This window comes from Vombatus ursinus, unplaced genomic scaffold (genome assembly GCF_900497805.2).
Source record: "Vombatus ursinus unplaced genomic scaffold, bare-nosed wombat genome assembly UNPS02014874.1, whole genome shotgun sequence".
Classification (NCBI taxonomy): Eukaryota; Metazoa; Chordata; class Mammalia; order Diprotodontia; family Vombatidae; genus Vombatus; species Vombatus ursinus.
Window position 1 is genome coordinate 4,506,926 of NW_020954652.1, and position 17,907 is coordinate 4,524,832.

The following is a 17,907-nucleotide window of genomic DNA, read 5'->3' on the forward strand; positions in this document are numbered from 1 at the left end:
CATTTGAGTTGGACTAGAAAAGACATTTGGGATTTCATCGGCTAGACTGTGGAGGGATTAGGAAGGAAGAAGAAGATGCATGAAACCAACAGCTAGGAATACTGGTTGGGGACTGACTGTCAAAGGCTACAAGGGTCAGGCTTGCAGAGATTGGACTTTGTTCAATAGGTATTTGGAAAAATATAGTTGAAGCTTTTGAAGTTGAGAAAGTGAGCCGGGCTGTATTTTATTCTCCAGGGAGTGGGATGGAAGGTAGATGGGAGGGGAGAAAAATTGGGCGGCTGAATGGCCACTTAATAAATTAGCATTGGCTAGTTTTAACCCTGATTAAATTTGCAGATTGAACAAGAACGCATAGACAAGATTTGGCCAAAGCTTCGAGTACTTGCCAGATCATCTCCCACTGACAAGCACACACTGGTTAAAGGTAATCAGGTTTTTAAATAAAAATGCTTAGCATTTCAGATGATTAAAAGTACAGTATTTCTTTTTTTTATCTTATTTAATATTCTGTTTTTTTCCCAATTACATGTAGACACAATTTTAACATTTTTTTTTAAATGTTGAGTTCTAAATTCTCTCCTTCCCTTCCCTCCTCCCCATTGAGAAAGGCAAGCAATTTGATATAGGTAATGCATGTGTAGCCATGTGAAACACTAGTGTTTCTGAAATAGTAACTTTTTAGCTACAAAATAGGTTGTTGAAACTTATAAAACTAATTTTTCTTTGCTGTCTCAAACCAATTCATTTTCTTTGATAAACTAAGCTATTGTTGTTAATAGTAATCTTTAATTATGCAGTGTGCTCTTAAAATGCGGTGTTGTCCTTCTCAATTTTGGTTTGAATTGCTTGGAATTTGTTTAGCATTTTGGGTGACTGTTACTCTGACAGCATAAAACATTTGCATTATAGGCTGGAAGTAAAGTGAAGTAAAGAAAACAGTTTTAAAAGTATTGATTTTTGCTTCATTTTAGGTATAATTGATAGCACTGTCTCAGAACAGCGACAAGTTGTAGCTGTGACTGGTGATGGTACTAATGATGGCCCTGCACTAAAGAAAGCAGATGTTGGATTTGCTATGGTAGGAATTTAAAGGATGTTGATGTTGAAATGTAATATATTGGTTGGCATGCTGGGTGCCAGTTATTTTTATTACTATTAACCCAGTTATTTCCATTTTTTTTTTAATTATTATTTCCTTTTTTTTTTTCCACCCACTCCCCCATCTGAAAAATTGAAAACAAAATCCTTGTAACAAATAAGCTTAGTCAGGCAAAACAGATCTTCCTATTGGCCATGTCCAAAAATGTGTCTCATTCTGCATATTAGTCATTTAGTCAGTTAACGTATATCAGGCATCTGCTATATGCCAGGCACTGTGCTGAGCACTTGGGGTGCAAAGAAAGGCTCAAAAAAAGGTCCTTGCTGTCAAGCAGCTCACAGTCCAGTGGAGGAAATGCCATGCAAACAACTGTGCACAAACAGGATATGGGCACGATGAATTGGGGCTGATATCAGACAGAAGGCACTGAGATTAAGGAGCACTGGAAAAAGGTTTCTTCCAGGTGGTAGGATGTCAGCAGGAGGCGTAGATGAGGGAGAGAATTCCAGGCATGGGGGACAGCCAGTGAAGATACCTGCAGGTGGGAGAGGGAGTGTCCTATGCAAGGAACCAGTGTTTCTGGATCCCAGTGTAGGTGGAGGAGGAAGAAGGTGGAAGGAGACTGGAAAGGTAGGAAGGGGCCAGGTGATGAAGGGCTTTGAAAGCCAAATAGGACGATATTTGATCCTGAAGGTGGTAGGAAAGCACTTGAGTCTTCCAAAATTGTTCGTTGTTACAAGGTTGAACTGTCTCTTCTTTTTCACATCCTATTAGTATTCCATTTTACTCTTCTACTGTAATTTGGTCAATACCTCCCCAATTGATGGATACTCCCCTAGCTTCCTTTTCTTTGCCACCACAAAATATGCTTCTCATAAATATTTTTGTCCTCTTTTTTCAATCCCCTTGGGGTATAGGCCTAGTACTGCAAAGTATCCAAAGGCTATGCACAGTTTGGTAACTTGGGAAGCATAGATGCCTTCTACAAAAACTTCCTCTACACAGCTCCGCAAATAGCATCAGATTGGCCTGTTTTCCCATAGCCCCTCTAGCATTTTAAAACTTACAAGGTGTTATAAGAACAGAAAGGCAGGGGGAGGGCGGAGTAAATCTGTGAGATGTAAAAGTTGAATTCACAGGATCCTAGAGCGGGAGGTCCTGGAGAGGTGATTTGAGAGAGGTCACCCAGGCATTCATTAAGTGGCAGAACCTGGAATCCAATTGTGATCATCTCCAAATGCAGCACACTTTGCTTTTGTATTGTATGTGTGAATGGGAGAGGAGGGAGACAGGACCGTTTAGACACTGTGACGTTAACAGAAAGCTGAGCAGAGCAGGGGTTTGCCACAGAGTTGCAGAATGTTCCAAAATCAAGTCCAGACCGTGTCGGAAGAGGGATCTTGTGCAGCAGTTGATACGGTTGTCTCGTAGGTCGATATTTTCTAGTCCTAGGTTTGCCTCACTGTACATCTGTAATGATGTCTTTGTTGGGTTTTTGCCATTGAACTGGTGTGCCCGATTCACAAAACACTTGTGTGCTGTGCTGCGCTGCTTTCCCTATTAGGGAATTGCCGGAACTGATGTAGCGAAAGAAGCATCTGACATCATTCTCACCGATGACAATTTCACGAGCATCGTCAAAGCGGTCATGTGGGGACGGAATGTCTACGACAGCATCTCCAAGTTCCTTCAGTTCCAGCTCACGGTCAATGTTGTGGCGGTGATTGTTGCCTTCACAGGTGCCTGTATCACTCAGGTTGGTGTGGACAACTCGGGTTTTTGTTTCGTTTTGTTTTGCTCGGTTTTGTTTTATGGGGCTTCTTTCTTTCTTTCTTTCTTTTTTAAAGAAAAGTACAATAAACACGATATCAAGTTTTGAAGCCATGTTGCTGCTTACATTGTGAATACTGAAAAATGTCAACACACGTTTCTGAGTTACAGGATATTTCTGAATATCTCTGAGGAAACCTTTCTTTTTATAGGACTCTCCACTTAAGGCCGTGCAGATGCTGTGGGTAAATCTCATCATGGATACGCTGGCATCCCTCGCTCTGGCAACCGAACCACCTACTGAATCTCTCCTGCTCCGGAAACCTTATGGCAGAAATAAGCCTCTCATCTCTCGCACAATGATGAAGAATATCTTGGGTCACGCATTCTATCAGCTTGTGGTAGTCTTTACCCTCTTGTTTGCTGGTAAGATGTTCAGCTCTAGCAAGGCTTCAGTTAATGTATTCCTCTTCCAACTGAATATCCATCCCTGCTGTAGAATAAACTTTCTAAGGCATTGAGCCTAAAAATTCCTGCTTTTCAGACAGCAGGCGCTTTTGAAATGTTAACTTATCACTGTCTCCCTTGAGACCAGACAAAGGGTTATTTATCAAAATAACTTCCACACCTAACTTAAATGCATTCAGTGTGTTTTATGTGTGATTTCAAAATGGCAATTTTTTATTATTTCAGGGGAAAAATTTTTCGATATTGACAGTGGAAGAAATGCCCCTTTGCATGCTCCACCTTCAGAACATTATACTATCGTGTTTAATACCTTCGTGCTCATGCAACTTTTCAATGAGATAAATGCCCGAAAAATTCATGGTGAAAGAAATGTGTTTGAAGGCATCTTCAATAATGCCATCTTCTGTACAATTGTTCTGGGCACTTTTGTGGTACAGGTAGGTGACTGGGAAGGCATTTCCCAATTGGATTATTATATCAGTGATAGCTGATTGATAGCCTTGTCATAGGAGTGACCTCCAGATGATAGCCATGCCCCTCTTAGCAAATCCTTCATTGTACTGAAAAACTAGTTTAGGGTTAGCCATTGTAGAAATCTGATTTAGTCTGAAATTCCACATTTTTAAAAGTTGAGTCGAATTTGTTTAGATATTACAAGTGCAAAATGTGTCTCAGTTCCAGTACTGACACTGTAGAAATACTTGGTGATCTCAATATGAAGCCTAGCCAGATCATATGTTCTACATCATCAGTATTTTTTACTATCGTGGTCTTGCATTTTTGCTGTTTTCAACACCTTTAAGGTCATTTTTAAAGTTGCATTTTACATTTTGAAATGCCATTATCAGTGTTGTATTGTGTAATTGTATTGTATTGTAAAATAGAAACTTTCCCCATTGTTCAGAAATTCTGAGATAAGAAAAATGTCATGACTTTGTATGTAAGAGATATCATTTACTGATATAGATTATGTATGTCTTTATGTAGCATTTAGCCCTGTGACATTTTTTGCAAATGATTGTTAGCGGTGCTGTTCCGTTTTATAGATGACAGAGTCTGGGACCACGACAAATATTAAGTGAATTGTGCATGATCACACAGGAAGTCAGTAAACACAGTAAGATTTAGAATTAAAAAGTGAGCCTTTTTCAGCAGTAGAACCAGTCTTCTTAAGTGTTCTCAGTAATACTAAGTAATTAAAAAATAGAGATTTTACAATTTTTTTACTGTTCATATACCATTTACTTTTGTACTGTGGGCACTGGAAAATAACTTTATACAACCTTATTATTAATTTGGGCTTGTATCAGTCAACATGGAGGAGATGCCACTTTGCAAAAACATTTCCATGAAAATATTTCCCTATAAGTTTTAGAAAAAGCCATGTCCACATCATCATAAAATTTGAACTTAAGTGTCTTGGCATAACAAAAAATTTATATTTAAATTTGTTAAACTTTACTTTTTTTTTAATTTGTTTTTTTATCATAAGAACTATGAGATTCAAATGTGTATGTGTACCATCGAGGAAACCTGGTATCTTACTTTCCAGCTGTGGTCAGTATGTATTGTGCAAAAAGATACCAAAATCTAAAACATGCCCCAAATCAAAGATGAGGTTCATCTCTTCTGCCCTTAATCAGCTATGCAATAAAAAAATTAAATTTAAGAAGCACGATGCCGTGGCATTTTTAGTTCAGTATATATAACACTGGGCCTGGAACCAGAAGACCTGGGTTCAAATTCTCCCCTAGCCACTTAGGAACCATGTGACCTTTGGCAAAACACTTAGCCCCTCTGAGCCTCAGTTTCCTCGGCTATAAATTGAGGATGAGAATACTTGCACTACTTACCTCTCTTGGTTTTAGGTAAGCTTTTTATAAATTTGATGCTGTTCCCTGCCTTCCCAGGGGGCACTAGGAGGATCACATGAGATGATATTGGTTCTTGGGAACCATAAAAGGACAACACAGATACCCATAAATCAGTTAACCTCTGGGAGCCTGTCACCTCTCCTAAACAATGCATGGGGTGAAGTCTGTGCCAGGACATGGAGTTTCTATACCATTGAAATTATATGCCCTTTTGACATATTCCAACACTTAAACTTTTTTCTTTACATACTTTAATAGGTTTAATCTATAAATATAGCTATTTCTTTGTATGCTTTGTTAATTTAAGAAGAAAAGCTTCAGTAGAAAAAACACAGTGTTAAGTTAAAGTACCACAAATGTAGGAAAGGGTTGTTGTATAGAATTTCGTTTGGGTTGTATACATCGATCCAGTCTTGATTTAATTACTAAGAATTAGGTTTTCATTTCTTCATTTACATGCCTATTATTAAAATAGGCATGTAACTCAGCTTGGTGAGAGAGCATTATCACAGATCAATATTCAGTACAAATATTATGCTTTTCCCAAATGCTTTTTAAACTATGTCAGCAAAAATAAAGACTACTTTATTGTAATTAGCATATTCTTTTTAGAAAGATTTTAAGAAAAGTTTTTTTTTTCAGTTTAGAAGAAAAGCAATTATTTATTTTAAAAAGCTTAAATATTCCTTTAAGAAAAGAAAACTGTTTATTAAATAAATTTACTCTGATTGCTCCTCCAGATAATCATTGTGCAGTTTGGTGGAAAACCTTTCAGTTGTTCAGAACTTTCAATAGAACAGTGGCTGTGGTCAGTATTCCTAGGAATGGGAACATTACTCTGGGGCCAGGTAAAAATCCCACTTTTCTTTGTGTAAAGACTTAAAGTCACTCTAAGTTTTTTTGCTAGCGTTTTTTGTTTGTTTGTTTGTTTTGTTTTTAATTAATTCTGTCTGCTACTTGATTCCAGGTAGGTGTCCTTCTTGGAATCTGGTTCACAATGAATATGCCTATGTAGGGACTGCACCTGATTTCAGTGGTGTAGGGGACTCTGCAGATGACAGAATCCCTTCTATCAGTGCAGGTCAGCCCATTCTCTGCCGCCTCTAAAGGAGAGAGAGAGGTTATGATTTGCCGAGGGCCAGCTTGTGTCCAAGGCATTAGATAGACCACACTGCTGCATGAATTTATCTATATTTTTAAAAGTTTCAGGGCTTCTCTGCTGAGAATATAAAAGCAGTTTATGAAACAAGCCTTATTGAAAATCATTGAAAATGATCTCATGAGTACTTATGATACTCAAATTGTTAGATTATTTTGTTTTAGTGACTTTTTTTTTCTATTCATTTAGGGAAATAGTAATGAATACAGAATTAATGTTTAGGTCCTGTCTAGTCTGGGGAAACTAAAAAGAAATGCCAAGCTATGCTAAAGTTTTTTGCTTGTCATTTTTCCCCCAAGGGCATAGATGAAAATGTTATTTGTAGGTAATATTCATTCTTAATGTTCAATCAGTATCCTATTTTTCAACATATACATATGTAAGGATTGTGTTAATGCATACAAGTTATGAGTAGCATTCTTGCACTACTTAGCTGCCCTCCACCAGCATTTATGGTTTTAGCTCACTTTTCTTCAGAGGCTTTTAACGTAAGCATATACATACATACATACACACATACACATATGCACACATAGATACATGTGTGTGAAATAATCTCTATTTATCATGGTTTACCCTTTTTAAGTAATTTCAAAATCTTCTTTCAGGTAATTTATTCTTCAGTTGAAACTAAGTTTCCTTTAGTTTTCCTTTTTGCTTTGGGTCACCATCCACAGTCATCTTACAAAGAAAAGCCGCCTTCTGACCTTGCCAGTGACCTTACTGTATCAGGAATCCCACGTACATTTATTGTTCTCTGTGCTTTGAGGTGTGGAGGGGCATGAATCCGTGTTATACACAATGCTTTTGCCAGTCTTAGTTTTTATCATATATTCCAGTGTTTGCCAAGTCAGTTGAGACCTTTTAGTTGCATATTTTCTAGTGATACAATTTTTGTCTACTGTTGAAAGAGTTTATATTGTATAAATTTGTTTTCACCTACAGCAAAGAGAATGACCACTGAATTTCTATTTTATTTGAAACAAAATATGATGTCATAGTATATTTGTAAAGTTTGGAACCAGACTTAAATGCTCAATTAAGTGTAAAATACTAAACGTGTAAACTATCTTTCTATCCATGTAGGAAAAGATAAAAGTATTTCTAATTAATGATTAACTTATAACCTGATTGGTAGGATCCTAGTAAGATCCTAATAAGAGTAGTCACATTTGTCATTGCATCTCCTGTGTAAAGTTGAGCAGTTTAATTATGTACTTGAGTTATTCTTAGAGATCTTCCCCCTACTTCATAGCTCATTTCAACAATTCCAACTAGCCGTTTAAAATTCCTTAAAGAAGCTGGTCATGGGACACAGAAAGAAGAAATACCTGAGGAAGAACTAGCTGAAGATGTCGAAGAGATTGATCACGCTGAGCGAGAGTTACGACGAGGACAGATCTTGTGGTTTAGGGGTCTGAACCGAATACAAACTCAGGTATGGGTGGGGAGGAGAGCTGGGGGATGCGAGAGGTAGCTGTGGGCTGTCCTACTTGGGGGAGGGGATTAGAAGGTACCCTTCACTTCTCCTGGCCTTCCCAAACCGTGGTACCTTAGGCCTTTGAAGAATAGTCTAAGATGACCGAGATGTACTTGCTGGTGTGCATTGTGTCTGTCCCTCGCGCTCCTTTATTTTTTTTTTTCTTTTCTTCTTCTCTAAATGCTACTCTTGCCTATTTGCTCTATAAAAAAGTGCCTTTTTCTTTACTTTTTGTGTGTTTATAGATGGGATGGTCCTTTCTCTTGTTCTCTCTCTCTCTCTCTCTCTCTTGCTGAGCAAGCTGTCACAATCTCTGATTCCTTGCAGATGGATGTAGTGAATGCTTTCCAGAGTGGAAGTACCATTCAGGGGGCTCTAAGGCGGCAACCCTCCATCGCCAGCCAGCACCATGATGTAACAAATATTTCTACCCCTACACATGTAGTGTTTTCCTCTACTACTGCTTCTACTACTGTGGGGTGTGAGTGTGTGTTCCTAAGTGCATGAAATTAACATTTCCTCCTTCACACACCTGACGTTTCTCATTTTCTCCTTAATGTTTAAACTCATTGTTCAGGCCTTTCATGAAGCTTTTTTTTTTTCTTTCATAAAGTGGTTTGAAACCTCAAGGTTTTTGTTTTTGTTTTGTTTTGTTTGTTTGTTTTTGGAGGGGGTGGCAATTTTTCCATATTTTTGGCGACTTAGATAAAAGATAAAACAATTACAACCAAATGTAAGACCGGGTATGAAATTTATGAGTTTCCCTATGTGATAAACGTTGCTTTATTCACATAGGGAATGATTTGGGGGTATAAAGTTAGTAAAACTGCTATAAGTGTTTGAGTATATGCCTTTAAACATGTTTATACTGCACTGTTCCCGGAAGCATACAATCTGAAACTGATCCCACTGTTCCAAGAAAGGGCATTTTAAAAGTTGAAAATGAATGGTATCTTTTTTTTTATTTTTAAGTTGCTCAGTTTGGAGATTAGAGCCCTGAGCTAACTGGAATAAAAGAGAGCCCTTGAATATGAGTGGCTTCTGAAAGTACTCTTGTTGGATCCGTGAGAGGTATTTTTATGTGTCCCTAAACTTCAGGGTTCTGTGGTATTGATATGTTTATTTCATTTGAAAGATCCTATTTAAAGTCATTTCAAATGATTCAGTAGACTAGTTATGTTCATTTAATTGAGCAAGGTTAAAATGTGGGGAAATGTTATGGACTATTCATTGACAATTACATTTCTGTGATTTTCCATTTATTATTAACAGATTTTTTCCCCTCAAGGTTTCAGAAAATAACAAAGTCTTAAAAGTCTTGTGATTTAATTATTTCACCTTTACAGTGAATTCCTGGTATCCTGATTATCATGGTGGATCATCCTCAAGATAATGGGAAACTAAGGGTATTTAACAAATATTTAGCACCTTCCTCACTCACACTCACCCCCAAGAAAGTTTGTTGACCTCTAAGGGGCTCAACTCAATCTAGGGCTAAAATCTATTTACCTTTGGGGCAGGGAGGTGAAAACTGATGAGTTGAAGAAGGGGAGATTTTCCTGTTTGAGTACTATACTTTTAAGTTTTCTCTCTCTTTCCATTAGCAGATCTCAGAAGTACTTCTGGAAGTCAGTGGGAGGAGAGGCATAGTAGTACTTTGTTTGGCACTCAATACTTACTCAAAATGCTTCATATATATTATCTCATTGCAAGATAATACTATTATTCCTCCATTTACTATGGAGAGGAAACTGAAGCAAAGTGAGATTCAATGATGACCTAGTCACATGGTTAATAAGAGCCAGAATCTAAACCTAAGCCCCCAAACCCACTTTGCACCACATCAGACTGCCACCCCAGGATGGGAGATTATGTGCAAATAACTGTCTCTCCTATGACAAGAACACCATTTTTACCCCTTTTATTTGGGAGTGTTGTAAAGATTGACCTTCTCAAAAAGAATTTAGCATTAACAGTATGTAACTTTTCTGAGACTGAATACACTTACCATTTTAACAGCTAGCATAATTTGGAGTGACACAGTTTTTCTACATTGTTTTCTTTGAAATTCATTCTAAATAAAGTCTTAGAAGCATTATGACTTTAATAGGCCAACTTAGTCCAAGGGCTTCAGATATTCTCAACAACACCTTTAGCTACAAGTTTAGCGCATCTGTTTCTCAGTACGGGCTCCCTCCTGTTTTTTCCAGCAGTGCCTGTCACTAAGTGATCTTACTCAAAGTTTATTTTTTATATTCATATTTATTTATATTCATATATTATATATAAACAGACTTGAGGATCATAGGACTTTCATCCAGTCAGGTAAAATAAAGCTTTCCTAGATTGCTACCTCTCGAGTATTTCATTGTAAGAATCTAGATCCCATTGACTTAGGTTCAGAAATAAGGCTGATATTTGACATTTATTTAGCACCTAAATGTTTGCAGAGTGTTTTATATACATTGTGGCTGCTAAGATGGGAGAGGTACCTCTGATTTTTGAAATTTCTCTAGGTAGCCAGTAAGCCAAGTCTTGGGTGATTTTTCAGTTTCTACCTCAGACCTTCTGCTTGGCCTCTATCCTTTCTGTTAAGAAGAAGGATCTTCAGACTAAAAAGAGCCAAGCATAAATGGTGAAGAGAGAATGGAAGCCCAAGGTAGATGAGGAAGTAGCAAGAATGCTGCTCCAAATGAATCCAGCACCAAGGTCCAGTGAATTATGTTCCATGAACTGGAAAAGGTTTTGCTCCAATTTCTCACCTGCTTGAGTAATCCTGAGGAAAATTGTGAAAACCAAAAGCTTCCAAGAGGCTAGACTTGGGCAAATGCCACCTTTGCAAGGTGTGAAAAAAGAAGAAGGGAGATTACAAAAACTGTGGACCACTGAGTGACCTTTGACATTAGTCAAAATTCCAAATAGTGATTTCTCAGCACTTAGTGAAACAGTGACCAGTGGGAGTTTGCACAGGTTTACCAAAGATTCAAACTGACCTTGTTTGCTTTTTTGAATAGGAGAGACCAAGACAATGCTGGGACTTGGTAACTGTAATTTAATTGGATTCATACCTGATTGAATGACCTTCTTCATAAATTATAGATCACTGTTTATCAGTAAGGAGTTCATTAGTAACATGCCACAGGACCCTATTTTGTTTAACAGTTTTACTTGTGACTTAGCCTCAAAGAGGTATGCTTTGCTGATGAAACAGAGATGAGAGAGACAGCTTATGTACTTGGTGACAAAATTAGCATCCAAGATAATCTTGGCAGGCTGCGAAAACAGACCTAGACCAAGCAGAAGAAGCTGAATAGAGATAAAAGCACTACACTGTAGAGGATGCGGGAGGCCTGGTGTAAGTGGCCCCGTTGGCGAGAAGTTGAGAGTTTTTGTTGTGTCTGAGCTCAGCATGACCTGTTGGCTGTGGCATAACTTCCACAATAACTTGGGGAGCATGGCCTTCATGGGAACTCCTATTCCAGAGCCCTCCTCTCTGTCTTTGTGCCAGTGGACCTGGGATGTCAAGGGCTGGGCTTCACCAGCTGGAAAGGACAGAGTGAGGCAGAGTGGAGATGCCTCCAACATTCTGATTGTCAGATGATTCGGGGGGGGGGGGGTGAAGCATCTGGTGAAGGCTGCTTAGAAGGGTTAAAGTAGTTGCAACCTGTTAATGGAGGCATTACATGTGAATGAAATCATGAACATCTTAGAATATTAAAGTAAAAAGTGGTGCCAGATGACAAGCACTAATGATTGGCCTATACTTGATTGTTCTCTGACCTTTGGAGGATACACTTCTGTTCTGATAAGCATAGCTACCAAGTGAATATATATTCAGTTTTTTCCATTGACTTTGATCTTGAAATAACTTTAGATGACGTGGCGTTTAAGGTAAATGACCTGGCCTATAAACTTGTTCCAGTGATCAAGATTTTTTTAATGAATTGAGCATAAAGTTTTATTTATAATTAACTTTTAATTTGTAAATGTGCCCTTTTGCCTTATTTTTATGCTATATATAAGATTTTAGAGTTTTTTCCCCATTTTCTTGTCTTTATGTAAATGTTAATAATAATAGCTAACATTTCTATAGCACCTACTATGTGCCAGGCAATGAGTTAAGCACTTTATAATTATTAGTCTCATTTAGCTTTACCAAAGGGTGTAATGCACAAACCACTAGGATTTGGATTTGGAAGAAAGGTCCAAGTCTGAGTTCTTACTGGTATTTCAAAGCCTGTAGGCGCAGAACTTCCACCAGTCTTACCCTAGACTAGAAACTTAAGCTAAGTATATACTGTGCTACCTTACACTCAAAGTGGTACACAGTTTTACTAAATTTAAATATACTGCAGGTTAAACCCGAGTTTTTGGGGCAGCTAGGTGGCACAGTGGATAGAGCACTGGCCCTGAAGTCAGGAGGACCTGAGTTCAAATCCAGCCTCAGACCAACACTTGACACTTACTAGCTGTGTGACCCTGGGCAAGTCACTTAACCCCAATTGCCTAATTGCCTAAGTGTGTACACATACACACACACTCTGCAGGTTACTGTAATGTTAGGCACCTGAAATATACACACACACACACACACACACACACACACACACACACACACACATACATACATATATACATATGTTTGTAATTATTATCCTTATTCACTTTGGAAACATTATTGCATACCTGTGCACTCACAAGAGTGTATGGTGCCTCATCTTAGAAGAAACAAAATATACACACGTCAACTAAAGAATAATTTACAAAGCAATAAACACAAATGTAAACGGATGCAGTACTGTATACTTAATTGTTGAGACTACATGGAGTATTGTACCTACTCACAATTAACAGAGCTGTACCTGATTTGGGGTTTATTGGAAAAAGGAGAAATCTGAGCCTTAGAAAGGGCATGTGTGTATCTTTTAAACTAGGTTACTTTTATTTAAAATATAATAAAAAATAAAAGCGCTTGAGGTGTTTTCTTTCATTGAAATCCACACTGAGACTTGCTGAGTAAGATGGTCGAACTCTTTTCACGTGGAGTTCTTTATGTTAAGACCTGCTTTAGTTCATCCTTCTCAGAAAACCTTATATAATAAGAATTCTGCCAAGTCTGTCACTTAGTTTGGGGCAAGACTTTACATCTTTTGGGTTCAGTGAAAGACTTAATAGGAAAGTTTACATACCTATTGCTCTTAACAGGGAAATCATGCTAGAGAAATCACAGTGCCTTTCATGTTAATCTTTTTCTCCCCTGTGGCATATATATAGTTTGTTGTTTAGGATGTGTTTCTTGAATGGAATATTCAAACTCATTAGGGAAATGGGCATATACTCAAATATTTATAACTGTTAATGTGGCATAATTTGCATATTTTGAAGGGATTTGGTTTTGTTTTGTTTTTTAAATTAAGGGCATAGAGGAATAGTTGTCAATTCATTGTTGCATTCAGCTTATATTTGCTTGGCTTTTTCATAGTTGGTGCTCCCCCAATTCCTAGCATGATAAATAGTAACCCTTTGTGCTTGAGTTTGTTCGGCATTTTCTGATTGGTTTCCGATAAACGTTGTAATGAAAATGGGCTAAGCTTATGTATAGTTATGTTTTTGTTGTGCTTTGTTTAAAATCTCTTATTTAAATGGCTTCATTTGGACATTGACTTTTAAAGTCTTAGCCATTGGCCACTGATGTGATTATTTTAACACAACTTTAAACTCTGGACACCTTGATTGTTAGAGTGTGTAGTTTTGTTGTTCTTGCAGTGTCTTACTAAAATGTTTGGTTTTTTTACAGTGTTATTGCAAGTCCCACTGCACATTACATGCAAATATGACTCACTCATACCTTGCTGTTTGTGGATTCAGACTCATAAATAAGCCATTTTCAGTGGCGGCCCATCTGTAACCCTCTGATACCATTCTCTTTGCTCTCCTTGCAGATTCGAGTGGTGAATGCATTTCGTAGTTCTTTATATGAAGGGCTAGAAAAACCAGAGTCACGAAGTTCCATTCACAACTTTATGACGCATCCTGAGTTTAGGATAGAGGACTCTGAGCCTCACATTCCCCTTATTGATGACACTGACGCTGAAGACGATGCCCCCACGAAGCGTAACTCGAGTCCTCCCCCCTCCCCCAACAAAAATAATAATGCCGTGGACAGCGGAATTCATCTTACAATAGAAGCGAACAAGTCTGCTACCTCTTCATCCCCAGGAAGCCCACTACATAGCTTGGAAACATCACTCTGATCGTAAGCTGAATGTCAACACACTAGCTGCATTGTAAAGAAACCAATTGAAACTGGGTCTTTTCACACATTGTGATGGACAAGATAGTATTCTTGTCTTGGACTTCAACAGAAGACATACTTGTACGAATGTAGATTTATTTTTTTAAAACAAAAAAGCTTTCCGCCAGACTTTGAGGGTGCTTTTTGGGGGGTGGGGAGTAATGAACTCTGACTGATAAACAGTAACTCGGCATAAGTGGCCTGTGGATCATCGATCATCCTGCAGAATGGTCCTGAACAGTGGGTTTAGCGAAGCTTTAGTTTCTCTTGATCCTTGAAGGGGGTGAGGGAGGAGGAAAGCTGAGAAAGACGATGGAGCCCTGGATCATTGAATTGATACTTTAATTTCTGCTGTCGGCTGTTAATAATTTGGATTATTTATGTTTATAAATGATACAGATCTGTTTACAAGGTTTGTAGATACTTTTATTGTTCCTGTTCATAGATGGGAAGCTTCCTTATAACTGATGCAGAGAAAAATTAGTCCTTCAAATACTGCTGTATTTTCAGGAAAAAGGGTGTTTCTATTGAAACTGTACTAAATTTTTGCCTACAATTTACCTTGTTAAATATTGTAGATAAATTGCTAATACTGATAGCCAAATAGATAACACTAATGCTTTGTGAAAACATGAGCAGCGGTGTCCTAATGAAGTTATGGCCTCTGTCCTAATTAGTTTCTTAAATACATTTACTACTTAATGGTTTTGAAAACAACTGTTTAATTTTTAAAAATTTTGAAAAACTTGCTAAATAACTTTTTGTTCAGAATTTAGTAGATTGTTTAATGCGGGACATCAATTACGTAATGAAAGTTGCTTGAAATGCTTTTGTTATTTCAGGCAAATTGAATTAAATCAAACTACAACAAAACCTTAGTCTTTTTTGTTTTTGTCTAAACCTGTTAGTTTAGTGATGTCTTGGTGAACTGTGAGTGAACTGTGTTGATTTTTCTAATAAATCTTAAGAAACCTTCATACGGCATGAGGGCTGTTGGCATTTTGAAAAAAAAAAAGGTTAGTAGTAGCATACATGTTTTCCTTTTGTTTTTGAAACCTGTTTGTAAACATAAATAAACACGCCCTTTTATTAAATAAATATGTAGCAATGTTTTTTTACAAAATTTTCAGCTTTTTTATGGGAACAGTTCTAAAAAGTCGGTACTTCAGAGTGTGATTTATTAACCTCATTGACATAATATCACTATGGTAGCAGCCAGCAGCCCTGTGAAGTACTTTTAAGTGGTAAGCACATACGAGAGTCTGAGGAAATAAAGGTGTAGAGAGTTCATCATTTGACATGATTTTCTGAAAATTCCTTTTACCTAAAATCAACTCATGTTTGGTTTGTTTTTTTTGTTGTTGTTGCAATAATGAAAAACCATTTCCTTTGTATTAATTTTCACTCTTGAATGGACAAATAATGAGACTAGCTGAACAGATTTGATGATTAAATGGACATTATTATCTTGGGTCTACTTTCCTCTGCTTGCCTAGAATGTCTTTTCTGCTGGGCCGCCTCTTCTGTGCCTCACTCAGCCCCCACCCTCCTCCTACCCCTCCACATCTCGTTCTTCACCGTTTGTGAGCCAGTGTTGGTACTGGGGCAGAGGTGTCCATGAGAGCATTGTCAGCTACCATCGTTTACAAGAATTTCCACATGGGATGGGGCTGATGAATAGCTCAACTTCCTGGTGCTTGCCATTAGGAGGACTCTGGAGAATAGAATTTGTGTTTGATCAGACATTGGCTCTGCCACCATGTGTAAGCCTATCTTCCTTCAGAAAGGTTTACTGACAGCTACAATGCAGAAAGATGCTGCTTACTGTGGTAGAAAGAGCCTTGGGCTTGTAATCAGGAAAGCGGAGTTCTCAGCCACCTCTTCTGCTAACTTCCTGTTTGACCTTTGACAGGACCAATCATTTAAACTCTCCTCTTTCCTTATCTGGAGAGTGAGATGATGGATTAGATGATCTCCAGAGTCCCTTCTGGCTCCTTTACTTAGTTACTGAAGGCTTCAAGCCTAGGAACTAAGACAAAAAAGGAGACGTAGTTGGTTGTTCTGCTTTATTCTGAATCAGCTGGAGGTAATAGCTGAAGTTCCACAGGCTTAGCAATGCATTTACATCTGAGGATGATTTGTATTCAGCTCTTATGCAGATACTCAGATTTTTTATTTTGAGGCATTAGCCTTCCCTAGTAACCTGACTTACGACTACCATGTTGCAGTAGTAAGACATTTCTTACTGGTATATATGTCCTCCTCTCTTTGACACTGTATTTTCTATTGGAGCTTCCAAGACCAGTATATCAACTAGAAAAATGCAAGTGGGCTAGCGAAGGACATGATACCGAGAGCTGAAAACAATAACAGAAACTCAGCTGTTTTATCTCATCTTCTAATACCTTCCTCCAAATAATTAATTTTGCATGCTAAATATTTCAGATTATTCGTATATTTTTTTTATTTTCTCATGCATTTCCTAGTGTTTGTGTGGAACCTAGGGAAAGGGGGAGTATGTCAAGCATGAGTCATTGCCATCTTACTAATGCCTGATAATGGTAATTTTCATGACACATTAATGCTCGACTATGAAATGGCAGTTGTTTCTAAGCAGATATGCATTATTTCTATTACTGTCATGGTTTCTTTTGATATGTACAAGCCAACCGAAATATCATGAGGATGTTGAGATTTTTTTTTTAATGATGCTTACCATCTGTTTTTGCCACTTGAGCCTTTTGGTTTTTACCTCTTTGTAAAAGTTGTCAATTCATTTTAATTTCATAAATATGCTATCTTTGTGAATGGGGACTAACCTTTTTAAATATTAGAATTTATATATCAAATTTTGAAATCAAACAGTTTTCCTGCTGAAATCTTCAGGTTTTTTTAATCAGCCATATGAAAAATCCATGGGTTCATAGCATTGAAATGTATCATAATTCACTCTGTAGGGAAACCACAATGTCAACTAAGTCCAGGTTAAAGTATTATACCTTCCGTCACATGCACTATCCTTACCCCTGGGTAGCACAGTTCCATTCTCCTTGGTACTGCAAAACTTGGGGTTTAGTGTTTAGTATTACAGGCTTGAAAAAATGTATTTTCTCATTTAACAGTGCTGATAGGTTATAAAATCCATCAACAGTAATTAGTTGGTCTTTCTGTAAAAATTTAACAAATTTACCTTTTAAGCTCTATTTATATGTATAATTCACCTAACTAGCAGCTTTGTGGAAATAGTGTTTTTTATATTCATAATTCTTAAGCAGGCTTAAATTGCATATTATGTAGTATGTTACATAAATTTGAGGATTTTTCTGACTAATGCAAGAAGCAAACATTGATCATAAAGCAGTTTCTGGCTGCCCTGTTGTCTGAGGGAAGGAGCACTAGATTTGGATTCAGAAGACCTGGGTTTGAATCCCACCTCTGGCATGTGCCACCGTGGTCCTGGGCACATCATTCAAGCTCTCTATTCCTCAGTTTCCTCGTCTGTAAATGGAGATAATATCTGCCCTGCCTACCTCACAGGGCTGTTGTGAGGCTCAAACAAGTACTTATGTAAACTGCTTTATAAACCACAAAATTATAACAATACCAGCTGCTCTTATCATCCTAATAAGATATTTTTCTATTCTGTCCAGTTAGGATTTGTATGTACATTTCACACAATGCATTTTGAATTAAAAATTAAATTTCTTTTGAGAGCTTACCAGAATAAGAAAATGAGGATTTAAAAAAAAACAAACAAAA

General features: G+C 37.5%; 1 protein-coding gene across 1 annotated transcript in view; it reads left to right on the top strand.

Annotated features, from left to right (window-relative positions):
• ATP2B1 (ATPase plasma membrane Ca2+ transporting 1) overlaps positions 1-15,246 on the top strand; it is a 131,688-nt gene extending 116,442 nt beyond the window's left edge. The window contains exons 14-21 of the mRNA XM_027842463.1: positions 340-427; positions 975-1,081; positions 2,667-2,858; positions 3,085-3,298; positions 3,566-3,777; positions 5,955-6,062; positions 7,629-7,811; positions 13,796-15,246. Of these exons, the coding sequence (XP_027698264.1) occupies positions 340-427; positions 975-1,081; positions 2,667-2,858; positions 3,085-3,298; positions 3,566-3,777; positions 5,955-6,062; positions 7,629-7,811; positions 13,796-14,107 (1,416 nt within the window). The 3' untranslated portion in view covers positions 14,108-15,246. The remainder of the gene's footprint in view (positions 1-339; positions 428-974; positions 1,082-2,666; positions 2,859-3,084; positions 3,299-3,565; positions 3,778-5,954; positions 6,063-7,628; positions 7,812-13,795) is intronic.
• Positions 15,247-17,907: the final 2,661 nt, after the last annotated feature.